Genomic DNA, 26,036 nt, shown 5'->3' with positions numbered 1-26,036 from the left:
TTTGCCTGCTGGCTGTATTTTTTGAGGAGAATCAGATATGAACTAAATGCACAGAGTTGGTTGGTTTAAGCATCTGCAGGAAATAATTGGTTTTACATTTCTCTCGCCGTGTCAAAATAGTGGAGTGCAGAGTAGGGCTGGAAATAATTCAAGGTTGGGCTTTTTTTTTTCTTTTTAATCAGCCAATGAAATATATAAAAATGAAATTACTTCTGCCTGCTCCCATTAACTTTGCAGACAACTGGAAAAAACCTGCAGTGCATGAAAATGAATCTCTGTGTTTTTGGGAGCATCCCAGCCGAGTTTACCTGGGCGTGGGGCAGTGCCCGCCGGGGGATTCGCTGCCTTTGAAGTGGTGATGTGATGTGAGGTGCGAGGCTCAGCCTCAGCCGGGGCTTAGCGGGCTGGAAGTGATGCTAATTCTGCAGGTGCTTGTGTTAATGGGCTTAATTAAGCTCAGGGTTGGCCCATCCACTCAGCACGGCCCTGGGGAGGCTGGAGAAATGGGTTTATTCTGGTTATTTCCACCAAATTCGCCCATTTTGGCTGCTTTTCCTAGATTTCTTGATTGAGAAAAAAAAGATGCTCTTTGTCCTTCTTGCGTCCTGTGTCCTCACAGGACATCCTGATCCCATTTCTCCAGCATCTCCCACTTCCCCTGAGTGCTGCTGGAAAATGCCGAGAGGGAACAGAGTCCTTTGCCGTGGTGTTTTCCTGGGCACAAAATTCCATTTAAAGGAGGCTTGATGATCCTTTTGGATGCCCCTGAAGTGGTGAGAGATGTGTTTTAGGTTGTCCTACAAGGCTGTGTGTGTCCTGGAGCGTCCTGCTGTGCTTCCACCGGCTCAGGACGGGGGGGAAAAAACCCCAAATTGTTGCTCACTCTGTTCCCAAAATGCCCTGACATCCACGGAGGCTGCATAGAAATCCCATAGAAATCCCATAGAAATCCCATAGAAATCCCATAGAAATCCCATAGAAATCCCATAGAAATCCCACAGGCATGGGCTGGGATTTCCTGAGTGGAGGACACCACTGTGAGTGTGTGGGATGGCTCCAGCCTGGTGCAATAATTCCCACTCCAGTGATGCCTTTGGGATGCAGGGAGAACATCACCCACCTAAAGCAACCCAGAGGCCTGCAGGGATTTGATTTTACAGGGAAAATCCCAGTTTAGCTGTTGAATTTTGTTCCTTTTTGGGAGGTTTTGAGAGAGGCCATGAGGAGGAGGCTGCTGCTCACACTCTGACAAGGCTCTTAGGCCAAGTCCCTTTTATTCCTTCCCCTTTCCCAGGTGATCCTGCCAGCTTTGGATGCTTCCTTGCAGGAATAACTGTTCTGCACCCCGTTAAAACTGGTTGCAAAGCTTCTCGTTGATTTTAATGTGCTGCAAGCCCTAATTAAGCCTTGCAGGGCTTTAAGTGGTTGATTATTACAAATTGCTTTGAAAATGCAGCTCCTGTCCCAGTGCCAGATTGTCTGGGAGCACTGGGACTCTTTAGAGCAAAGAGAAAAGGTTGAAATTTCCTTTTCCACCTTCAAGTGCACCTGTGTGAGAGCTGCAGGAGGGCCTGTGCTCAGGAATGACTCCCATGGCAGGGGAGAGAAACTGGGAAAGGGAAGAATGAATTCCTAATATCCCATCTAACCCTGCCCTCGGTGGTTCTAAGCCACCCCCCTTGTCCAAAATCGTGGAAAATGCTCCACCTGCAGAGGAGGTGCCAAGGTTTCCTCGGGAAGCATGGCAGACTCCTTGGATGTGATTTCCATCTCTTGGAAATCTCTCTTTTTCCATCTCCAGGCAATCCAGGGGCTTTGCAATGATGTTAAAATGGGATTTAGTGGAAAAAAAAAAAAATAAGAGCCTGGGGGTGAGTGGGACAAAACTTGCATCTCTTTAGGGCTGGTTTTAAGGAGCTGCTCCTAAACCCATCTGTGGATGTGCTGAGGGCGTGAGTTTGGGGCTTTCACAGCTCCCAAAATTCCAGCCTCCATTCACCCTCAGTGGTTCAGAGGGCAAAGCTCCTGCCAGGAATGAAACTGGGGCTGGAGCACTTCCCAAAATGTCACAGTGACCCAGAAATTCTTGCTCCATGTGGAGGGGGCAGCTTGGAAAGCTCTGCTGGGTGGGGGTGGGGTGGGAGGAGAGCAAGGACAGCCCCTGGAGCTGCTGATTCACCTCGTTCCTCTGATCCCACTGCCAGGATGAGCTCCTGAAAATCCCCCGGGCGCTGAGCGCTCAGTGATGTGGGTCAGAGGGAGGCTCGGGCTCTGCCCTGAAAGGTTTTGTGTTTCTTGCTCCATTGGATGGGGTTTTTCCTTCAGCAAGGAAGAATTTGTCCCCTAGACCTGCCTTGGGGACATCTGGGGAAAGATCCCACCGATCCCTGGGATGTGGAGCTGCCCAGGAGCAGGGAAAGGGAAATGCTGCGACATTCCCGTTCTCTGGACAGGGAGACACAATTCTGTCTCTCAGGAATTCTTGGAGAAGCACAGAGAGAAGAAGAGAAAACAATCTTGATCTCTGCTCCTTTGTTTTCCCCGTGTAAAATGTAGTGTAGAAATTGTTTACCTGAAGAAATTACTTAATTAGATTCTAGTAAAATTTATTTAATTTCAATAACCAATCAAATCCAACTGTATCTCAGACTCTCAGCAGAGAGTCCAAGTTTATTAGTTAGTTAGATGGGTAAGTAAGAAATAAATATATATTAAAAAAATATTTTATATATAATAGATATATAAATTTATATAAATATATATTTATATATAAAATAATAGAATATATATTTAAATAGCTTTAGTAAAACGATATTATATCACATTAATATATTATCCTTCAGCCTTCTAATCTAGAACCAGCCATCATCATTTCTTCCCCATTTCTTCTGGGGTTCACCAACCACATTTTCCTACAAAATGCTGTGCCTTGCACCCTCAGAGCTGCCCTTTAGGGACCCCAGCACCCGCTCTCCCCATTCCCTGGGGGTTTTCATCACTTTTTCCCAGGGTTTGTGGTGGTGGGGGGGGAACAGCTCCTTGGAAAAGGTGAAATCCTCAGTGTGGGGGCTGCTGGCTTGTCCCCAAGTGTCCAGGGGCGGGTTTGTCCCCTGGCTGTGCGGGGTCATTGTCGGAGCCCAGCACATCCCTCTGGCTGCCCTGGCTGGCTCCAGACCCTGGAGGGGGCTCAGGGACCTTGGCACGAAGTCAAAAACACCTGTGGCTTCCATTTTAGCCCGTGGAAAAAAACTGCCAGCTCTGGATGAGGAATTACAAGCCACAAGGGTTTGAGTGGTGTAATGGGTGGAAAAGTGGAATTTTGGGTTTTTTTAGAATGTGATTCAGGGGTACAAGATGGAGGGATCTGAGTGTGCCCTAGCCTTTTCTTCTTGTCCTCCATGTCTTGCTGTGCTGGTGACACTTTTCTGTTGGTCTAGGGTAGGCACACACTGTCCAACACAGATTTTAGGTATTGGTACGAGAACTGTAAACATAGCATGTCGCCCTGGTTATCAAGAGTTTTCTAAAGCCTTCTGAGTTTACATTCTTGTGGAGAACTTTCTCACACAACTTTCTGTAAATAACCTATTGTTTTGCATTCTTTCATAGAGGCGGAGAAATTTGATGTACAGGTGGTTTGTCCAGTGTCCTTGGAGAGGTGGCACGTTCACCCTCCAATCCACTGGCACCTTTGGAGAACTATAAAAGATTGGAGTCAGAGAAAATAAATGAGTCTCTTCATCGTGACCAAAGCTGTGGTGCGTCGTTTTTGCTTGTGTCATTTGGTGACAATAGCACACATAATTTGGAGTTTATATTGCAAGAAACGCCCAGGGCTCAGGGGAGACTGTACTAGCCAGACCTCGACAAGTCAGAGAAACTCTTAGAGATAAGAAAAATAAACCAACCTTAAAAACTCAGCTCCACGCATTCCCGACCTTTTCTTCAGCTGCTGAGCAAAAGAAAAAAGGACTTTCACACTATTGGGGTCTCACCAACTGACCCTAACAGGCCATGTCCTGCCTCCCAGGCTGGCGTGGGACAGGGATTGTTCTGGAAAAGCCCATCCTCCTCCTCCTCCTCGGAGCCATCCCTTCACTGCTGGATTCTTCTTCCCCCTTCCCGAGGGAGAATCCCAAATCCTCAGCTCTGAAAACAAGTGGGATTCTTGCAGCCCTTGAACAGGGCTGGGATTTCCCCTCAAATCCTCGAAGTTTGCCTGATTTCTGGGCGTTGTGTCTGTAAGTTTGGCATGGAATTTGCAGCAGATTGTTTCGTGATATTCCATGAAGGAAAACCTTGCTCTTTGCTCACTGTTAGCTGCTCACACCGTGGCTTTGTTACAAACCCAAATGATTGATTATTAAAAAAAAAAAAAAAAGAAAAGGATTTTTGCTCAAAGGAACAGGGATTTTTTGATCCTTTGGATTTCATGGAGCGTCTGAGCTGCTCCAGTGTCAGTTCTGGGTTTCTTTCTTTTCCTTTTGGGATTTTTGTAGGATCCTTCCAATCTGACTCTGCATAATGGTTTCCTTTGTTCCCAGTTGGGACTATTTGGGCTTTTTTTAAAAGGAAAAATAAATAAATAAGGGGATGTCATGAGTCATTGGTGAAATATTCTGCAATCTGGAGCAGTGTGAATTGACACAGCTCTGTGGTAGCTCTCGGGAGGAGCAGATGAGTTCTGGCCCCTTCCATAGCTGCCTTTTTTTTTTAAATTCCCTCTATTCTACCCCTTCCTAAGGAACAACCTTTAATATCTTCAATCCTGCAGCTCACATTCTTCAATTCTCCTCCTTAAAATGCCTTTTCTCTTTGCCCAAATAAATAATTGTGTTTTACTGGGCTGCTGGGATGCTGAGGAATTTAAGAGGCTCTGTTAAGCTCATCCAAAGGATGCTGGAGCAACAGCAGCTGGGGCCTGATCTCCTTCCTTTAGACCCTGTTTTATTTTAGCCTCTGCCACCCTGTTCTAGTCAGTTGTCCCAGGGCTGCAGCCAGGTCAGCTGTGGTGAAAAGTGTTTAGATAAGGAGTCAAAATTGTTGAAATCCCAGAAGCCTGAAAAGGAGACTCCCAGCTCCATTAAAAAAAAGGGGGAAGCAGCTTTCAGTCCTCACTTGCTTTTATTTCTTCTGGATCTGACACAGGAACTCTAGGAATAATAGAATATCCCTAAATTAGGATGTAATATATAAATACCTCTTGGTTTTAATTCCAAATCTAAGCCCAGATGTTCAAGGCAACCTCTGGGGAGTGAGAAACCCGGAGCCCAGGGAAAGGGCTCTGCCCTGCCTGGGCTGGACCCTGCAAAGGCAATAATTGAGTGTTTATTTGGGGCTAAAAATACCTTGGAAAAAGGGCTTGAAGGCTGGTAAAGCTGGAAGGAGAAGGTTGGTTTTTTTTTTTTTTTTGGAGCAAAGTGGAGCACCAGTCCCTGTGCCATGGGGATTCTCTGCTTCTTCCTGGAGGGACCCCGACCTTGGATGGGTTTTGCAGGTTGGGATTGAAGCTTTGGGGTCACCAATGGCTCCTCCTGTCCCTCCTCAGCTGCTCTGACCCCTCATGGCTTGGGCTTCTGCTGGAAAACATTTCCTTCACCTTAAAAATATGGAACAGCTTCTGTGGGAGGGTGGGGAGGCCCTGGCTCAGGTTGTCCAGAGAAATTGTGGATTCCCCATCCCTGGCAGTGTCCAAGGCCAGGCTGGACAGGGCTTGGAGCAAGCTGGGACAGTGGGAGGTGTCCTGAAATTCTTTTCACTACTCCTGAAATGGAAGATCCTTATTGGCTTTACCTGCTGGCACTGCCTGCTGGCAGATAAACGACAATTTTCTGTTGTTGCTCATACACAGCAAAAACCAAAGCTTTACTCCCAGCAAATCTGCATCCCTGGGATGCAAATCCCCAGCCTGGACTGGTGGGGCTGCTGGGAAATGGTGAGGAAGTTGGAGAGGGCACCTGGAATGAGCTGAAAAAGCTGGGAGCTTTTTCACTCTTCACCTTGCAGCCTCAAACCATTGCACACAAACCACGGCGTGGGAAGAGCTGCCTCACAAAGCCCTGGAGGTTTTTGGGATGTCCTTTGCCCGCTCCAAATCTGAATATGGAAGAAAATTCTCCTGTTCCAGGCTGCCCACCCCTCCTGCAGACCCCCAGATGTCTCAGAAACACCAACAGGGCAGCTGTGCACAGGAAATTTGTGTCTCCAGATGAATTCTTTCCACTTTGAAGGGTGGTGGATGGCAAAAAGTTGAGGAAAGATTCCAGGAAATCCCCTGAATTTTGTCACAGAAGCCCAGACTGGTTTGGGTTGGGAGGGACCTTCAAGCTCATCTCATTCTACTTTCCCTAGACCAGGCTTTGCAGAGCTCAGCTTTAGAATTCCCTGGAATCCAGACTCTGTTTAAAAGCCTGGCTTTTCCTTTTGCCCAGTGCTGCCCAGTTCCCTGCACTGGGAGAACTGGGCCAGCACTGGGAATGTCTGTTCCCAGCACTGGTGGTGCTCAGTGACGAGTTTGAACTCCGTGGGATCAGGATTTAATTAAAGACCTTGAAAAATGAGATTTGTTTTGAGGTCTGTTGCTTGCAATTTGTAATTTTTTCAGGCACTGGGAGCACGGATATGCACAAGGAACACATCAGTGACTTATGGCAGCGCTTTGGGGTTGTTCAAGGTGTTAAAAATGATTATTACAAGCATAAATATGGCTTGGATTAATGACTTCTGGCTGAGGCTGGGATTTTCAGCGTGCTCTGCAGGAGCTGCAGCTCCCATCCTGCACTGAATTTCCAGAGCAACGTTTCCATTGGGTTCTTGGGGTTTTCTGTAGGGTTTTTTTTGTTGTTGTTTTGTTTTATTTGGGGTTGTTTGGTTTGATGTCATTTTGTTGGTTTTTTTTTTTTTTTGAGGGGAGAATAATAGTTAATTCTTTTCCTTATTTTCCCTTGGCCAGGGAAGATGGATTTAGGAGAGGAAAGCAAAAATTAGGATGGGGAAATGAAACTTTGGATAATGATTGAGTGGAGAAAGCATTTCCCTGACCAGCAGTGGCTGAAGCAGGGCTGGTTGTGCTGAGCTCTGTGACTGACAGGTGTAATGGATTGAAATAAAATCCTTTTTGTTATTGCACATATCCTGAAGGATCAGCAGGGTTTAAGGCATCTTTTCCTCTAAAAATTTGTCTTAAAGAACAGTCAGGGGAAGGAGAGTTGGGAACGAGGTTTGCTCCCAGGCAGGGGGGTTTGGTGGGCGCAGATATTCACTGGTGAGTGTTAATAATGGCTTTAATTCTGATTTCCTTTGGAGTTCTGGGGGGGTTTTGGAGCCTGGCTGAGTCCAAGAGCAGGGTTTGGCTGTGGTGGTGGTGGCAGGTGGATGTCCAGCCCAAAGCCAGGGTTTTTTTCTGAAGAATCCTGCTTGGTTTGCTCTAATATTGAAGTGGGAGAAAGAATAAAATCTCTGTTGGCCACTGCTGGGTGAGGGTAGAGTTACAAACTTAACAGCAGCAGGCTCTGATGCAGGTTTCAACAGGTGTTTAAAGAATTACAGTCAGGTGATCACAGAAATATGGTGATTAACTGTTGAGATGGAGGAATTGGGGATTCAGTTCCTCTTTTTGCCACTGTTGGTTCATCCTCAAGTCATCCACAGAATGGAGTGGTGAAGATCCCATGGGCAGGGACACCTTCCCTCAGCCCAGGCTGCTCCAAGCCCTGCCCAGCCTGGCCTTGGCCACTCCCGGGGATGGGACAATCCCTTTGTTCCACATTTCCCTGGAAATGAAGAAAAAGCCAAACTTCTGGCACTAATTTTTATCTCCCTGTCCCTTCCTCCAGTGCTCTGCCCTGCTGTTTCTTCTCTGGGCATTGCAGAGCACATTTAAGCCCTGCCACCTCTGCTGTGTTAAAATGACAAGTCAAGCTCCTTTTTGGTTTTATTCCAGGGCTTTGCAGGTTTTTGGTGCAGCCTCTGGCCTGATTTTGGTCTCATTTGGGGCGTTTGGGGTTTGTCTCTCTGTGTGCTGGGCACGCTGAGCCAGCAGGGACCCCGAGCTGCTCCCTCTGGGGAGCCCTGTGCACCTCGGGCAGAGAATGCTCCTGTGTGTGATGCTGCACAGGGATGTTATTCATCACCCAGAGAGTGAAAAGGAAGCTTTCATACAGCACCAGCTCCTTCAGCTCTCTCAGATGGAGGCCAAGCCCAGAGCACAGCTGTGGGAGATCCCCTGGAACTGGCTCAGTCAGGTCTCTGTCCTCCTGTGCACGGCGCCCTCGCAGCTCCTGCAGGAGCTTCATTTGGATTGCAAAGCCAGGCCGAGCTTGGATTTGGCTGCAAAACCCCGAGGAAATAACTGAACTGCCTGGCTGGGCAGGAATGAGAGCTGCTCCTGTGTGCAGCTCGTCTGTGTGGGCAGAGCTGGGCTTCTCCTGCTGCTGAGATCCTGCTCAGTGACCAGGGGGCTGCGGGGCTTTGGCTCCTCAGCTGCTCTCTGGTTTCCAGCAGAGCTGGGGCACTGGTGGAGTGCGAGCATCTCTGAGCTCCTCAGAGAGAGAGAGATGAATGCAGGGCTTGAATTAAAGCCTTCAGAGAAATGAAGATATATTAAGCCACGTAGATATGAGGTAGAAGTGTAGGTTGAAGTTTTAAGTAAGTGTAAGTGTAAGTTAAAGTTTTAAGGAAGTAAAAATACATTTTAAGTGCCTTAAGAAACTGCATCAGCTAGTAAAGGCCCCAAGGTCTGGTTTAAAGTACAGCAACTTAGCTCCAGACGTAACAAAAATGAACAGAGGTGCTTCCCTCTCCTGCCTGGTCTCCAGCTGCTTTGGGCACCACCAGACTGGTTTTCTGCTGGAATATCTCACTCTGACCTAATTCATCGTGTTCTGGGGGGCACAGGGGGTGTTCTGGCGAGTGGGGGTCAGCTGCAGTGTTTGGAGGCAGTGCAGCTGCTTGGATCATCCTTTAGGGACACGAAATGCCCCACCAGGGCGCTGGGGATGGGTTGGGGTGGCTCAGAGGGCTCCAAACCTGTGGCTGGTGGCTCCTGGAGAGGGTCAAGCCCCCCTGAAGCTCCACCAGCTCCCAGTGCAGAGGCACTTTCATCCCTAGAGATGAATCCATGCTGAGGACGGATCCCTCTGCAGATGTTCCTGTTCCTGCAGGCACCTCTGGCTGGCTGATGTGCACTCAGAGCTCCAACCCCCCACACCTGGCACGGGGACCCAGCTGATGTCAGGAGTCTGGAATTCACATCCCTTCCCCCTTTTCCCCCTCCTCTCCACCCTAAATCAAAGTTGGAGGCAGCTCTTGGAGCACAGGGATGTGGCTGGAATGGGATTTATTGCATTTTGGTTGCTCAAGCACAGCTTGGGCTGTAGATGTGCAGATATTTTGCGTGGAATAAAACGTGGCTGAAGGCAGGGGGAAGATCCAAGTGGCAAGGACAGCTTAGACAAACGTGTCATCCACGCAGTGCCTGATGAGGACGAGGGATGAGGAAATATTGCAGCTGTTTGCTGCTCAGGCCAGGCTCCCTCTGCTCCTTTGTTATCTGCACTGTTCCCTTGGCTTTGCCGTGTGTTTGTAATCTCTCATTGAGAGCCCAATTTTTCAAGATTGTGGAAAATTTTAAGAGCTGCCTAACAATGGACATCCATTTTCTGTGCAAACATTGGGCTGAGCTTCCTGGTAGCCAAAATCTCTGATATTATAAAAGCTCTGTTCGTGCACTTTCTTCCCACTGCTGTTGGTGCTGATGGACAGGATGCAGCCCTTCCCCAGGTGGGATGGGGTAGAGAATCAGAAAAAGTGTTAAGAAAAATAATTGTGGGTTGAGATAAAGACAATTTAATAGGTAAAACAAGAGAATCAGAAAAATTGTTAAAAAATACTTGTGGTTTGAGATAAAGATAATTTAATAGGTAAAGCAAGAGAATCAGAGAAAGTGTTAAAAGTAATTGTGGTTTGAGATAAAGACAATTTAATAGGTAAAACAAGAGAATCAGAAAAAGTGTTAAAAAATACTTGTGGTTTGTGATAAAGATAATTTAATAGGTAAGGCAAGAGAATCAGAGAAAGTGGGGGGGGAAATAATTGTGGGTTGAGATAAAGGCACTTTAATAGGTAAAAGAAGAGAATTATAAAAAGTGGGGGGAAAAATAATTTTAGGTTGAGATAAAGGTGGTTTAATAGGTAAAGCAAGGAATTCTTCCCCCCATGGGCATGCAAAGCAGGACTTTATCACAGACAATGATTTTTTGGGGAACAAGAACACCATCACTTCAAGTGTGCCCCTCTTTTTCCCACTTCCCACCACTCTGGGCAGGATTCCATAGGGCATGGAATATCCCTTGGGTCAGTGGCCCCTCCCAGCTCCTTGTGCACCCCCAGGCTGATGAAAGGAGCAGAAAATCCTCTGAGTCTGGGCAAGCCCTGCCCAGCAGTGATGAAAACATCCCGGCGTTATCAGCCCTGTGTTCAGCCCAGACCCCAAATGCAGCCCCGTATCAGCTGCTAGGGGGAGATTTAACCCTCCCCCAGCCAAAACCAGCACAGCCCAGTTTGCTTTGGGCCCTGCTGGGCCGGTTCATGATTCTGACACCATTTGGCTCCAGCTACTGAGTCAAAATTCAGAACAATTTCATTTAAAGGTTTAAAGTCAGGTCTGGCTGTTCCCCTTCTGGAGCTTCCACCTCTGCTGAACAGATTAGGAGGTGAATGAGATGCAGATTAGGAAGTTAATGAGATGCAGATTAGGAGGTGAATGAGATGCAGATTAAGAGGTGAGTGAGATGCAGATTAGGAAGTTAATGAGATGCAGATTAGGAAGTTAATGAGATGCATCACTTGCATGGCCTAATTGATGTCCCAGAGCCCTGAACATGTGGAGGTGAAGCTGCCCTGCCTGTGCTGGTGTGGGATGTCAGGCAAGGTCTCCTCATTAATTAGTGCCTGGGGATTGGAGCCTGATGGGATGTGAGTGAGGAAAGGAGTCTTTTGCTGCCTGCCTTTAGTCAAAATTCAGATTTTCCCCCTTTTCTGTGAAGCACATGTGGATTTTTGGCCATCCAGCTGCAGGTTTGGGTGCAGGAATTTTGCTGAATATCATGGAATACCTGGGGGATGATGTGGTGGGAATTGCCTGGACTCGAGCTGCCTGAGGAGGGCTTGTGCAGCATCTTTGCCTCCTCACCTCGCTTCATATCCCAAAACATTCCCCATGGGGTTTCCTGTCATCCCAGGCACCCTGTTTTTTAAATTTATTTATTATTATTATAATTTTTTATAATTATTTATTATTTTGCACGGTCTCTTCCCCTCAGGGAAGCTTGCTTAGGTGCTTGTTTCCAAATAACTTTTTTGCCTCAAGCGAAGAATGGGAAGGTTTGTATTGGTGTGGTGGGAAATTCCTGATTTTACACCTTTCCCTCAGACCAGGAATTTCCTGCCTAGTGCTTAATCTCCAGGATGTAATGAGTGATGGATGCTGGCTGAAGACATCCAGGAAAATGCAGCTCCTGGGGCAAGCAGGGCAGTGCATTCTGCGCCGTGCCCTGGTGCAGACAGCTGATCTGCTGCTGCTCTCTGCCCTGAACCTTTGACCATGTCCCTGCTCTGAAGCTGCCATTAACCTTGGATTGAAAGCACATTTCAGCCGGGTTTAAGGTTCTGATGATTGATTTGTGTGTTGCAAGCCCGATTTGGAGCCCAGCAGTGTTGCCTCCTAATTCTTCTTTCTCCTCTTCTCTTTGCAGCTGAACCCGCAGACCTCTTGAAGGTGTTAGATTTTCATAATTTACCTGATGGTATCACAAAAACCACGGGGTTTTGCACAAGCAGAAGATCTTCAAAAGAAGCAGATGTTGCTTACAGAGTAACAAAAGATGCTCAGCTCAGTGCCCCAACAAAGCAGCTGTATCCTGGTGAGTCCAGCTTTTTATTTGTCCCATGGAAATGTCTGATTCCTTCCTTTCCCCAGTGTGCTTGCAGTGCTTCTGCTGCTGCAGGGGGCTGCAGGTTTCCAGCCATCAAATAATATCCTTTTATCCTTGTGCTTGCACGAGGTGGTGGCTGTCACTGCAGTGCCAATTTTCCCACACTGGAAAATTCCTCCTCCCTCATTCTCACAGGGTGGCACCCAGCTGGGGGCAGAGGAGCCCAGGCTGGGTTTTGTTCTGTGCCTGGGGAGTGCCAAGCACAGAGGGGTCGGGTTCTGTCTCTCCTAATACAAATAATTACCAGATGGAAATAACAGGCTGGCCCACAGGAAGAGATTTCCTGAGAAAGGCTCTTTGAGGGGAGGGGAGGCTCATCAGAGGAAGGCACAAAGCCCTTGAAGAGCACTGCCCATTTCATTGCTGCCTGAGCTGAATTTTTCAGGCCGTTATCACTACGTGTTTGTAAGAAGAAGTGATGGACCCAAACTCCTCCCTTGCACCACCAGAATTCTTCCTTCCCAAGCCACCCAGGTGTCCCTGTTTCACCTGGGGGAAGGCTGGGATTGGGCATGGCAGGGCTTGGATGAGAAAAGTGCCTTTGCTGAGGCAGGCTTGGCAGGAAAGGAAGGAAGCTGCTTGTGCCTGGTGTGGGATTTAGGCAGAGCAGGCACACACGTCCTCCCTCAGTGCTTGAGAGGGGATGAATGGATTGGCTAAATCAGATCTAATGGGCTGTGCCACCATCAATGCTTCTTAATTAACCCTGGCAGCCCTCAGCCCCAGCCTGGCAGAGGCACAAATGAAGACTTTGAGGCTGGGCTGAGGATGTGCTTCCAACCCTCCCCTCCTGTGCTTCCCTCGTTGCTGAGGTTATTTCCAGCCTTCACCATTATCCTGCTGTGACAATAGTTGTATTTAAGCCACGGTGAGCAGGAGCACAGGCTGTGTCTCACCTAAAAACTGAGCCTGATGTGAGGACAGCTGAGAGCAGCATGTGACAGGCTGGACATCATTGCATGGGCAGCCCTTAGCAAAGGAGCTGCTCAGTCTGGCCTAAAGCTGGGTTTAAATGTCTGCAGAAGGGCAAACCAGACCCTAAATTTGTCTTTATTGGTGCCCAGGGCAGGAAAGTTCTTTCTGATCACAGATAAAGTCATTGTGTGCCCAGCTGGACAGGCTGTGCCTTCCTGTCCCTTCATGTCACGTTCCTGAAATGACTTAAAGTTTTAGGCCTGGTGTCCACAAGCTCAAAAGTGTTCAAAGGAAAGGTTCCAGTTTGGAATATCCAACTGGAGTGGATTTGAGAGCTTGCCAGTAGTTTCTGTAGCCACTGTGAAGTCTTGCCTGGTCACTTTTATGTAACAGAAACCAGCAAATGGAGGTGAACTGAGGGAGTGAAAACAAGGCTGGAAGATTCTGGCTGATTGTTTAACAAGGGGATTGGATCACAGCAGGTCTGACATAGGGAACACAAGCACAGAGAGCTGAGTCCTGGTCCCAGGGGAGAGCTGAGGCCTGGAGAAAACTGAATCCTGGTCCCTGGAGAGAGCTGAGTCCTGGTGCCAGCAGAGAACTGAATCCTGGTCCCTGGAGAGAACTCAGTGTTGAAGGTTTCCTTGGTTGCCTCTTTTATACCTTATTACTTTTATATCCTCGCCCTCACTGAGTTCTTGGTCTGCATCTTCCTCGGGTGAGAAGATCTGGATCGAGTTATGGAGCAACTTTTCCATCATTTCATCTCCTGGACAACCATGGGGGCTTTGGAGCAGCTCAGTCCCACTTTGAAAACTTCCAGAGTCCTTGAGGCTCCTCTGCTGCTTGCTCAGGAAATAGGGAAGAGCCAAGTGAAGAACTCCCAGTGTTTTCCAGCAGATCCACGGATGTTTCCTCATCTCTTTAACAAGACGTGACTTCAGCTCCCACCCCCAAAATGAGAGAGGGGATAAAGATAACAAAGTAATTGCAGGGCAGCGTCCCAGGGGAATGTGGTTTTAGGGCTTTTGTGTCACCAGGAGGGTGGGTTGGAGCAGAGCTTTCCCTCTCTGCTCCACAGCACCCTTGGCAAACATGCTCTGCACAGAATATTTTGTGCTAATTAGAAGTTGGTGCTTTTCTAAGATGTAATTTCATGGGCTTTGCATTCTGCTGCCACAGCCAGCAAAGCAAGATGTATGTGTGTATATATATATACACACACACAAAACTTGTTTTTTTCATGCTCAAAAGAGTGAAAAAAATCTGCTGGGATGCTTTTTGTCCTGGCTTCCTGAAGAAGTCCTGCTTCCCAACAAAATCTGTGCTTTTCCACAAAGAAAAGCAAGAGAAAAAGAAGCAAGAAAGGCAAGGGTTTCAGTGGCAGCCAGCAAAATGTCATTTGTGTGCTTCCATCAAATTTGCAGTTGTCATTTGCCTTCTCAGAAATCTCTGTTAGAGCTTGAATAGTCACCCCTGAGGAAAACAAGTCATTGCACAGCTGAGAGTCTCCTCAGATGAAGGAAAAGGCCAGAAATTGGTGACACCACTGGAAACCAGCTTTGCTTTGAAGAGGAAAAGTGTAAAGGCTCGGGAAATGCCACCTCTCTCTTTGTGTTTGTGTCAGGAACGGGATCAGCTCACTGCTTCTCTGACTTCTGCTGTTCAGCAGCTCCAGCTTTCCTGCCCTTCCCAGATCAGGAGCAGGACTCTGGTTTAGGCTGTGCTTGGCTAGACCTGGGTTAGGAGGAAGGTCTCAGGAGCAGGACTCTGGTTTAGGCTGTGCTTGGCTAGACCTGGGTTAGGAGGAAGGTCTCAGGAGCAGGACTCTGGTTTAGGCTGTGCTTGGCTAGACCTGGGTTAGGAAGAAGGTCCAAACCAGCCCTGTTTTGAACACCACGAGGTTCTACAAGAGCCTTTAATCACCGTGCTCAAGCAAGAAGATGCTCAGCCTGCCTCAGGCTCATCCATTGGAGCATCCCATGGATTCAGCCATGCCCACCCTGGAGCTCCTGCAGCTTCAGCACGACTGGGGGTTCCCCCCCCCGTGCTCTGGGAGGTCCCACAGGGCGAGTTTGGGAGGTTTTGGCCACGGGGTGGGAGGAGGATACCAGCCAGACCCAGCCATGGATGCGCAGCATCTCCCAGCGTGAGCTCGTTTGAGGAGTGAATCCAAGAGGAGGACTCCATCCCAAAGCCTTTGTTTGGGGGGTGTCTCCATTGTTTTGGAGGGATTTGGGTCAATTTCTCCCTGCTTGGTGTACTTATGGCCGTGTATTTATCAGTATTGGTGTGTGTGGGGATGTGTTTTCATCCCTCGTTCAGCAGCCCGGGTCATTTCTGCCTCTGACAGTGCAGGCATTGTTATTTTGCCAGGACAGCAGAGCAGTAACAGAGTAATGTCAGCTATAATTCATCCATTATGATTATTTGGGTTGAGAAACTCGCATCACCATGGAGACATTTTGATAATAATGAAAAAAAAAATTAAAAGCAGCTTTTTAATGAGTTGGCAGCTTGGCCAAGTTGAAAGGTACTGTATTGTGGGTTCATAATGAAATTTTGGACATGAACTATTTTACATAAAAGGCCCAAATCTGTAGGCTGTAATTGGAGCCAGGAAGGCGTATGGTCCTGCCTCAGTCCTCCAGGAGGGTTTGTGCACAGGGGAGGGAGATAAAGCTCAGGCCATCCTGTGGGAGGCACCAAAATCAGAGCTGCTTTTGCCAAATATCTGGGGCTGAGTCCTGGGGATAAATCAGAATATAATGGCATTTAATTCCTGATGGGGAGGCCTCTCTGCTGCTTCCTGCTGCTTCCCAAATGTCATGTACCCAAGGTGAGGGGGATTTACTTGGTACAAAGTGTTTCTCCATAGGTATCCTCAGTTATCCCCTTGGAATTCTCCCTTTGCTCTGCAGCAGTTCCAGTTTTGATGCAGCTCCTGCCTCATCCCCTTCCCTGCTGTAGGCAGATAAATACATTAAAAGAACTCTGTCCCTAAAAATTAAAGCACCTCCCAGTCAGAAGAGGAAGAGGATGAGCTCAGGGCTCCTGTGTTTGAACTCCAGCTTTGCTTGGTGCCAAGAACTCCCCACTGCCACGTTCCTCATCCCCTCCCTGGGTGAAAACCCCCTCTAGGAAAAACCAAAAGTGGTGAAGAAAATCTATTTGAAGCTTCTGGGCGCTGTGCTTGTTGGTTTTTGTGGTTTATTTGGCTGCACATCTGCAGTTTAAACAGGATCCCTGTGTTCCCTGGGTGCCACCAGGGCCACACGTGTCACAAAGCCCACGGTGGGGCTGCCCCACTCTGCTCTGCCCTGCTGGGGTGGAGGATTTCTGCAGAGGTGCAAAGCAACCCTCGGTTTGGAGAGCCTGGACCTCCAAAGGGAGACTCCCTGCAAGCCCCATGCTCTGAAATGCAGCATCAGGGGGGTTGTGTGTATAATTTGATCAAGAAATCTTCTTTATGAATGCTCTGGTGGTTTTCAAGCTGCCCTGTTTGCAGGCTTTTCAGTTTGGGCTCATTACTTTTCAGTCCAAAGGGCAGAGAAACCCAAAGAGCGGGGAGGAATTTGGGTTTCTGCAAGAGGGTGATGCTCAGATTGAAACTTTTTAAATGTGTTTGCCTGGCCTTGCAGGTTGACCCTGTACTGACAGACTTTAATCCTCCAAACCTTGCAGAAATAAAGACAGAAATCACCTGTGATCAGACACAGCTCTTTCCTGAGAGGAGGAACGGACAGGAAATGAGATGCTGTTTAATAAGCAGACAAATTAGCATTTTCTATTGATTGCCAGATTTATTTCCTTTTTCAGATTTTTTTTTTTTTTGTGTGTGTGTGTGTGTGTGTGTGTGTGTGTGTGTCTGCAGCAACCCTGAAAGCCAAACCCACGAAATCCTCTGTTCTCATCTGGAATGAGCAAATCCTGATGCAGTTCTCTGCTCCCTTAAATAAAAAAAACCCTTCAAGATTGTGTTGATGCTTGATTTCCTCTGTCCCTTCGACAACTTAAATTCATTTGGAGCACCCCATGGCAGTTTTTACCTTGTATCCTAAAATGTTTTAGGGGAGCTTCTTTTGGAAGGGTTGGGTGCAAATAATGCAAATTTAAGCCAAGGACTTTTGTGGAACTTTTGTTTCCCCAGCACAGGGGTTTCACCCCAGAGTATTTGGGGAAAAGCCACCTCTTCACCTGGCCCTATATAAAGGTTTGGGGCTGCTGATGTGCACACCTCCGGAGACAAACCAGCCATGGCTTCTCAGACAACAGGACTGCTGATGTAGGGATTATTTCCGAGGAAACCTCACTAACCTCTTTGCTTTTCCACTCCAGCTTCCCCCTTCCCAGAGGACTTCTCCATTCTAACCACTGTAAAAGCGAAGAAAGGAGGTCAGTCCTTCTTGATCTCAATTTACAATGAGCAAGGGATCCAGCAAATTGGTGTGGAGTTGGGTAGATCTCCTGTATTCCTGTATGAAGACCATACAGGAAAGCCAGGCCCAGAAGACTATCCTCTCTTTAGAGGCATTAACCTAGCAGATGGCAAGTAAGTGACATTTTGTGCACCAAGGAAAAAAAACAGTTCATTGTTTGTGTCGATGCCAGCATGTTGAACATTGTATAAAATAGGAATCGTGCCTGTAGAAATGTATTTGCACCCCCCCTGGCAGCTGACAGGTGCCCCAGTCTGTCATTTTGGCCTTTGGTGAATTAATTTGACATCTGTAAGAATGGTAAATGAGCAGTTGGCGCTGCTGTCTGGTACTTGTGGGGATAGGAACATTGATTTTCCTGCGAAGGGACTTAAAAAAAAAAAAAAAAAATCAGTTTGTCTTGCAAAATCCACGCTGAGGCTTGTGCAGGGCTTAAAAAGAGGGTGGAAAAGGGAGACAGCGGTGTGGTTTTATCCCTGCTTCTTGTTGAAGCCAGAGCTGGCCCTCTCCTGCCTGATTTGGAGGGATGAAAGCTGTCAATCAGCATTTCTCTTGCCAACCAACCCTTTCGGCTCTGCCCAGGGAGGATTTCCACGAAAGTTCGCAGAGCATCAATTCCCGAAAGTTCATTTTTTGTACAATCATTGCCTTGTCCTGCAAAGCCCGGGGCTGGGCCTGACACGTCTGTGGGCTGTGTTCTCGCAGGTGGCACCGAGTGGCTCTGAGTGTGCAGAAGAAAAACGTCACCTTGGTTCTGGACTGTAAAAAGAAAATCACCAAGTTCCTGGACCGGAGCGAGCATCCCATCATCGACGTCAACGGCATCATCGTGTTCGGCACCAGGATATTGGATGAGGAGGTCTTTGAGGTGAGCCACGGCAAGGAGCAGCTCTGGAGCTGTTCCACAGGGATGATGAGACGCTTCCAGCTCGTTTCTGACATTTTTGGGGGATTTTTTTTCCATAGTAGAACGCTGTTGTTTGTGATTTTTAAGTTTTTATTTCGATTTTTCATAGCACTGATGAAAACTGGGGGCCAGGTGGCCTTGGTGGAGTGAGCTCCTCTGGTTGTCTGGTTTCAAGCCCTTGCTGGGGTTCTGGACCATCTCTACACTGGGATTTTGGAGCTTTTGGCACATTTAAACTGGGAAGGGCTCACAAGGTTTTCATTCGTCCCCGTGCTGGGATTTAGAGCTGCAGGGGCAGTGAATGAAGGCTGAGGGAAGCAGCTCCCTCCCAAGTCCCAGCTCACCCTGGGGCTGTAGGAATTTGCTCTTTTTCCATTCATTGGCCACGGATTCCTGGTTCTTTTGGTCCATGACACGAGGGGACTCTCCTTGACAGCTTGGTTGGCTTGGTTGTCACCTCCCACACTCTGCTTCCAAAGGCAAAGCAAATTCCTGAGGGGTGGGACGTTCCCGTGAGCTCCTGTGATAGAAGCAGAGAGGCAGAGCATTATTTATAGACAAGGTACAGATGGGAGAAGCTTTTTCCCATCGTTCAGCAGCTTGTTTAATGTCTGCATTTCCCTGGCAAAATCAACTTTTGTGCTCTGCTGCACTTGTGAGGCTTTCGTGGGGATGAGAATCCCGTTCCTGATCTTTCTTGTGAGCTGGAATTGCTTCCTAAAACCAGCACCGAGTGCAATGGGGTGCAAACCAAGCCCTGTTGATCTCTAGCTCTTTATTTTTATGGAATTTATTTAGAGGATCTCCTGGGCCTCCCCAGCCCAGCAAAGGGATGGGAATATCTCCTGTCCCTGGCTAATCAGAGCCATAGCAAAGCCAGTTCTTGCCTGCATTTTGCTGTCACTCAGAGGGAAAGTTCCAGTCTGTTTAATATTACCAACATCTGGGAGCTGCTCTGCTGTAAACAGAGCAGGAATGCCTGGGCTGAAAATATCTGCCAAAATCCCAGTTACAGAGTGAGGCCTGGATCTCGAAATGGTATTAAATTAAGAGACATTCCCTGGGAAGTTGAACAATTAAAATGGAAAATAAAAGCTGGGTTTAATGGAAACTGGAGTGTCTTTTGCAAGTGTTGGATGTTCTGCCGAATATTTTGGCGCTGGATGCTGTGTTTTGGCGCTGGATACATGTTTTGCATGGAAGTGGTGAGTTCTTCTCCAGCTCAGGTCCAGTAGATCCACTGGAAGGACTTGGTGTCACATCCTGGATGAAAAACCTGCACTTTCATTTTGTGAAATAACAGGATTTCCATAACTGCCCCTGAAAGTTGGGGGATTCCCAGGTGGCTTTTAGGGCTCACCTGATTTTGGGACAGCTGATTCCTCTGCCAGGGAGGGAACTGAATCCAGGAGTTCATGGTGCTCCCTGCTCCTCTTTTGGCCCTTTCCATGGCCGTGGCTCCCTTGCTGAAAAGGCTTTAAACCCCGAGGGGCTGTGGGACTGATGCTTCAGGGTTTAGCTTTTATATTTTTCACATTCTGTTCTGCTTTAGTGTGTGGGTCTGGGCTTCACATGAGGGGATGGTGAGCTCTGTGCACAGAGCAGGGAGACAAAACAATTCCTGCTCCAGCTGGGCACCAAGGACAAATGATCCAAATCTCAGGCCCAAGAGCAGAAACAACGTGGAATGAAGAGAGAAAAACAAGCAGGATGGGACTTGATAACCTAAAGCTGTAATTGGACAATTAACTCCAATATGCAAATGGAGCAGAAGTTATAAAAGTGAGAGACCCCATGACCATTTTGGGACCATTTTGGTTCATCTTGGGTGCAGCCCTGGCTGGGCTCTTGTGCTGCCCAAGGTGGATCCAGTGAGGCCTTTTAATAAATCCCTGCTTTATCCTTTAGCTCACTCCAGTCTCTGATCTAAGTCAGCCTTCCCAAGGCATCAGGACCTCCTCAGTTTTGGGGTAGAAAGGAGCCTTTTGCCTGTTCTGGCTGTGAGCTGCAGCTACAAGATCTTGCTGGCACTTATGAGAACTGGCTAATTAGAAATTTTATTTTTTTTTTTGTGTCTTACATGTGCTGATATTACATGAGGTGGATAGAAACCCCCCCTAATTCTGATATTTATCCTTTTTTTCCTTTTTTTTTTTTTTTTTGGTCGCCTCCTCACGCACCACTGAAGCCACCAGCAGCTTTAACTGGGGTGAAAGAAGCTTTTCTGAAGGCAGTGGACTAGAACCTAATTTCCTTCATATCTCAATAACTCCATTTCCTTTGGCCCCTCCTGTCTCCTTTCTGCAAGGCTAAGCAGAAAGCGTGCAGGCTCAGAACAATGGGTTCCGTTTCTGTGTTCCTGGAAAGCTGAGGATTTCTGGAGCACGTGCAGGAGATGAAGCTGCTGCTGTCCCACCCAGTCTGCAAACCCCAGCTGAGGAGGTTTTCTGCTCTGATGTGTTTGTCACTTTGGCTGGAAATTAAAATAACCCAGTGAGGTGAGGGTGGGAGTGGAGACAGGGCTGGGATTGGCTCTGTCTCACCCAGGAGCTGTAAAGCACTGGGAATTCACATCCTCCTTGTCAGGACTGAAATCAACCCCAAACCCTTTTTTGTTTTGGAAGCTGTAATAATTGAAAGGCTGGGGTTGTGAGGGGAGCAGCTCAAGAGCCTGGATGGGAACTTCCTCACTCGTGTTCTGTTGGAAAAAAAAAAAAATACCCAAAAAAACCCCACTTTTAAAAAAGCCTGGCAGGAAAGGTTAGAGCAGTTTCAAAATATTTCTCTAGCAAAACATTCTTCCAGTGGAAAAATGACTTCCTCTCATTAAAATTCAATTAGCTGGGAGGCTCTGAGGGTCTCTGTACAGGACTGGGGAGGGTTGAAAAGGGGCCAAGCCCTGAGCCCAGGTTGTACAAGTTGAGTTTTGTGCTGGGTTTGTTGTAAACAGGAGTTTACAAATGGCAGGATGAGTTCTTGCAGGCTTGGGAGGTTTCAAGCTGTGTCTGAGGGGATGAGACTGCAAAGAGTTTTGGGGTTTGTTTTTTTTTTTTTTTTTTTTTTTTTTTTGTTTTGTTTTTTTTTTCAGGGAGAGAGGGAAGGACAAAAATCCAGGCCGTGGTGGGGGATAAACTTTCTGTGCTGCAGTCAGAGGTGTTCCTGTGGTGCAGCAGCACTGGGGGGAGTGAAGCCATGTGAATGTGTCTCAGTTTTAGAGGGAAAAACTCCTTTTCATTTGCTTTCCTTTAAATATAAATTAGAAACCAAGCCCTGGTGGTTGAGTGTAGGAACAGAGAGAGGGGCAAGCTTGGGAAAGGCTCTTTTGCAGAAAAAAAAAAAAGCATTTTCAACCTGAAAACCAGGGAGATTTCCCAAACCACCCTGGGGATGCCCAATTTCTGCCCATGCTCTGTCACAGCTGGATCCCAGCAGGGAACAGGGGAATGAATCCCATATCCCACAGCTGGGGGATGTCTGTGGGGGAAAAGAGCTGCCCAAAGTCTGGGGCAGGGAAATGTTTCCATTCCTGGGCTGGATGGGCTGAATTTAACCCCTTCATGGGGCTGTCTGGGGGCATCTCAGGGAAGAAGTTTAATGAGAAATTTGGTTTCTGCAGCAGGGAGGGGCCCAGCCCTGCTTTTCAGCTCTGTGTTAACTGCAGTGATGAGCAAAATGAGCTTTGTTCTGACCTTGCTGTTTCATTTTCCTGCTGGATTTCCCATTTTGTCCCCTGATTTTCCAGCCAGGGACTATTGTGTGCTGATGAAAAGTCTTGTATAGCCCCTGGCTCCAGAGCTGGAGTTGGCATCATTAAATTGTGGCGTGGACATGGGTAAAAAATTGAGTAGGTTTTGGCAAAATTGCTGAGGACAGCCTAGGAACGAGCGACTGCTTTTGCTGCCAATTTTTATTGGTCCATCTGTGTAAAATTTTGCAGCCTTGGCCCACAAGTTAAGTGGGGTTTTGACCCTCTTGGTTTGCAGCAGTGCCTGGAGTGGCTGAACTGACTTTTCCCATGTGTGGAAAAGCTCAGGGCATGAATATATTGCTTTTTAAGGTCATTTATGGCTCCTTTAGAAGACAAGAGGAGTTAATTTCGTGCAGCTGAGTGCCATAAGTGTGTCTCAGTGGTGTAGCTGGTGCTGTAAAACCCCAAAAAAAAAAAGTGGATTCCTCAGATCTCAGCACCTGTGGCCAGGAGGGGCTGACAAAAATTGTGCCAAAGCCTGTCCTGGGATGGGACACAGCACCCTGGAGGGTGCTGAAAGATGCTGCTTTTGATTCCCTCTCCTCCTTTGTGATTTTTTTTTTTTTTGTTGTTTGTTTGTTTTTGTGAAGACCACGAGTGAAATCAAGCCATCAGAAATGGAGGGAAAGCACTTTGGGATGAGCCAGAGAGGCCGGGCAGGGTGCCAGAGGTGCTCTTAGGGCTGCTGAGAGTTCCAAGGCAGCACAGGACAAAGCAGGACAGACACATCAATGCTCCCAGCCCAGACATTGGGGCCCTTCAGCTGCTCTTGGGGTTCAAATGCCACCTCTCTTTTCATCTTGGGCCTTGTTTACACTTAAAAAAACCAATTATCCCCGGGGTTGATCATCCCAGATTTTATTTCACTCTCGTCAGGGCGTCCTCCTCCCCTCCCCAGCTCTTGGCTGTGGTGTTTTCATCTCTGGGAAGTGCTCTTATTTTCAGTTTTGTCGGTTATTTTATTCTGAGCTTGTAAGGCTGGATCAAAAGCTTTTGCTTTAGTGGAAGGGGTAGAAATAAAAGTACATTTTTGTGCACGTTGGGTGCGTTTTGTGGTGGTTTTTGCTGGTTTGGGGGATGGAGAAGTTTTAGAGCCTCCTCTTGCAGGCAGATCTGCTGTTAACACATCACACAGCTCTGTCTACTCCAGGAGGAGATTTACTCTGCCTCTCCTCCCAGGACTGATGTGCTGGGGTGCAGTGAACTTGGAGAAATTGGTGGTAATTTAAGTTAGACTTTCTCAGCTCCCAGGGACAAATCAATCAGGTCTAAATCCACGTCTAATTCACATTTAGACCCAATTTTGCCTCAGCACCTCTGTCTTGGCTGTTCCTGGAGGGTCCTGTGCAAACATCAACAGCAGTGCCAAGGTGTGGGGGAGCACTTTTGATAGAGGAGAAGCAAGAAATTCCCTGATTCAGGAGGAATTTCTTCATGGAAAGGGTGGTCTGGCATTGGGAATGGGCTGACCAGGGAGGTTCGGAGTCCCCATCCCTGGAGGTGTGCAGGAAATGCCCGAATGTGGCACTCAGGGCCCTGGTTTGTGACAAGGTCAGGGGGTCAGGCACAGGCTGGACTCAGTTTTGGAGCCTTTTCCCACCTAAATAATCCTGGGATTCTGGGATCTTCAAAGCAGCAGCATCCCCACAGCTCTGCTGAGCTCAGAGCTGGGCCCATCACATCCTGCACGAGCTGAGCCCAACCCAGAGGCTCAGGAAGGAGTGGGGAAAGCCCAGATTAATGAAATTTTCGTTAAACTTCAAAAAAACATTTTTGAAAAGGAGAGGTTTATACTAACCTGGATTTGTGTGTCAGGATGCACCACGGATCCATGTTCCCATTTCTCTCTCCCTGCCTTGGCAGGCTGCTGAAAGCAGGTAATTTACAGAGCTGGCTGCCTGCTCTGCTGGCCCTGCCAAATCTGATTTCACCTCCTTTGCTGCGCAGTCTTTCAGGGAGTGCAAAGAGGGGATGTTTTACACCACCACCATATACCACGGTGTGAGAGGATGGAAAATAAAACCTCCTGAGCCAGCATTTAGGGATCTTTATTGAAGATGTCTGTAGCTTTCCCCAGTCTCCTAATAATTCTCCTTTTGCTTGCTGGTTTTCTCGTCATTCCCTCTGCTTTGCTTTTTTTTAATTTTTTTTATTTTTTTTTTTTAATTTTTGGTTTTTTTTTTTTTCCAAAGGATCCTCTTTAAAATGGTGCACTTGAGACATATGGATTAAATCACAGCTCTGGGCTCTTCCAGGAGAGCAGTGCTGCCTAGAAAATGTCTGCAGTTATTGAGGATTATGCCTTGGGATGGGTTTGCAATTAACGGGGAGGTTTTTGGGGCCGCAGTCCAAGCGATGCAGTCGATCTGATCAAAAATGTGAAATTTGGCCCCGTCTGGCAACAGCTCAGCCACAGCATCACCTTACACAGGTGCCCAGGGACGTCATCTGGTTTTATCAGGGAGGGAGAGGCAGCACCTGGGCCAGAATAAGAATTGCAAACCAGCTTGTAAAAGCGACTCTGTGCTTTCACGTGCGCCCCAAAGTGGCGCTGGCTCCTCTGACCCCTCAGTGCCAGGTGCCAGCGAGGAAAGTGAGAGCCTGGCTGGAAACATCAGCTGGATTGTTTGCATACACTCTGCTGAAACTCTTGTTTTCCATTTCCATTCGCTGGGTAATTGCAGGTTCAGCCATCTGGCCTGCACTCCAGCTTGGTGACTGGGTCAGCCTTGCCTGTAATGATGGAGCCTCGTTAGTCATGATTACAAAATACACTTTTTTTTTTTTTTGGAGATTTTTTTTTTTTTTATGTTGGTTTTTCCGTGGGTTGTTTGTTTTTTTTTTTTTTTGGTTTTTTTTTTTTGGTTTGGTCAGTGGTAAATTCCATTTCATGAACTGTCAAAGCAACTGTGTTGGCCTGTGTGGATAATTAGTGCAGTTTGCTGGTATCGAATGCCTGTGGGCCTCTGATAGCTTACAAAGCACTTTATTGTTCAAACAGATCATAAAAGTGCTTTTATTGATGTTTCAAACACTCCTGCAGCCTATCATTTATCTTTTCAGAGTGCCAAGTGAAACATCAGCCTTAGGAAGCTGCGTGGTCTTAGAGCTTGTCCAGATTTAAGGCCCAGTTTTAGGAGGTGCCACCACCACCACTGGGGGTGGGAAAGATGAATTTTTAACGTTCCTCCCACCCCAAACCAGTCTGGAATTTGGTGATTTGGGCAGTTTTGGGGGTCAGGATGGCACTGTTGAGGGTTTTGTTGGGTAAGGGTGGGAAATGCTGAGGAAACGGGGCACTTAGGCCTGAAAATCCGGGATTAATCCCCTCTGGGAATTCCTGGTGGAGGACGTGGGACCTCATCCCTGTCTGAGGAAACACTGACACCCCGCTGCTCCTGGGCACTGCATCTGGGATGTGCCAGTGGAAAATCAACACTTTTTTGGATATTATCCCTCAAATAAGCAGTTTGTAGCCCGATGGTTGGGTACCAGGGGCTCCCGCAGAGGAGCTGGCTTGGAGGAGCGTTTTCCAAAGGGATGCTGAGGGGAAATTGGGATCTGCCACGGGCAGGGATGCTGCAGGGCTCTCCATCCCTGCTGGCCTGGAGGGGACATGCACCTTGTGTCCCCTTTCCCTGGCCTGAGGTCCCTCCTGCAGAAGGGGGCGTAAAAACCGGAGGAAAAGCGAGCGATCTCTGGGAGGCAAAAAACTCATCCTTTGGAGCAATTTCCACCCCCTCAGGGACTCTGTGGGATTTGGGGAGCTGTGGCTGGTTGTTCCTGACATCCCCCTGGCAGAGCTGTGTGTTTCAGTGCTGGCAGGCAGCAGCCCCAGGCTCGATTGGGGTGATGGATGCTCCGAGGTGCGGGGTCATTACTCTTCCAGCCCTTGCTCCGTTTGGAGTTTGTTTCCCCCCTTCCTTGGAAGGGAGGAGGGAGGAGGGGGGTGAATTTCTTCCATGGAAAGTCTGAGGAGCAGGAGGCTGATTGCTGAGCCCAGACAGGCTGATGTAATGCTGGAAAGCTGCTCC

General features: G+C 47.8%; 1 protein-coding gene across 2 annotated transcripts in view; it reads left to right on the top strand.

Annotated features, from left to right (window-relative positions):
• COL5A1 (collagen type V alpha 1 chain) overlaps positions 1–26,036 on the top strand; it is a 136,660-nt gene that overhangs the window by 17,880 nt on the left and 92,744 nt on the right. For both annotated transcript variants that reach the window (XM_053996247.1, XM_053996245.1), the window contains exons 2-4: positions 11,754–11,921; positions 17,247–17,460; positions 18,053–18,215. In XM_053996247.1, coding sequence (XP_053852222.1) covers positions 11,754–11,921; positions 17,247–17,460; positions 18,053–18,215 — 545 coding nt within the window. The remainder of the gene's footprint in view (positions 1–11,753; positions 11,922–17,246; positions 17,461–18,052; positions 18,216–26,036) is intronic.

This window comes from Vidua macroura, chromosome 21 (assembly GCF_024509145.1).
Source record: "Vidua macroura isolate BioBank_ID:100142 chromosome 21, ASM2450914v1, whole genome shotgun sequence".
Classification (NCBI taxonomy): Eukaryota; Metazoa; Chordata; class Aves; order Passeriformes; family Viduidae; genus Vidua; species Vidua macroura.
Note: the sequence above shows the minus strand (reverse complement) of the source record. Positions and strands in the feature narration are given on the sequence as shown.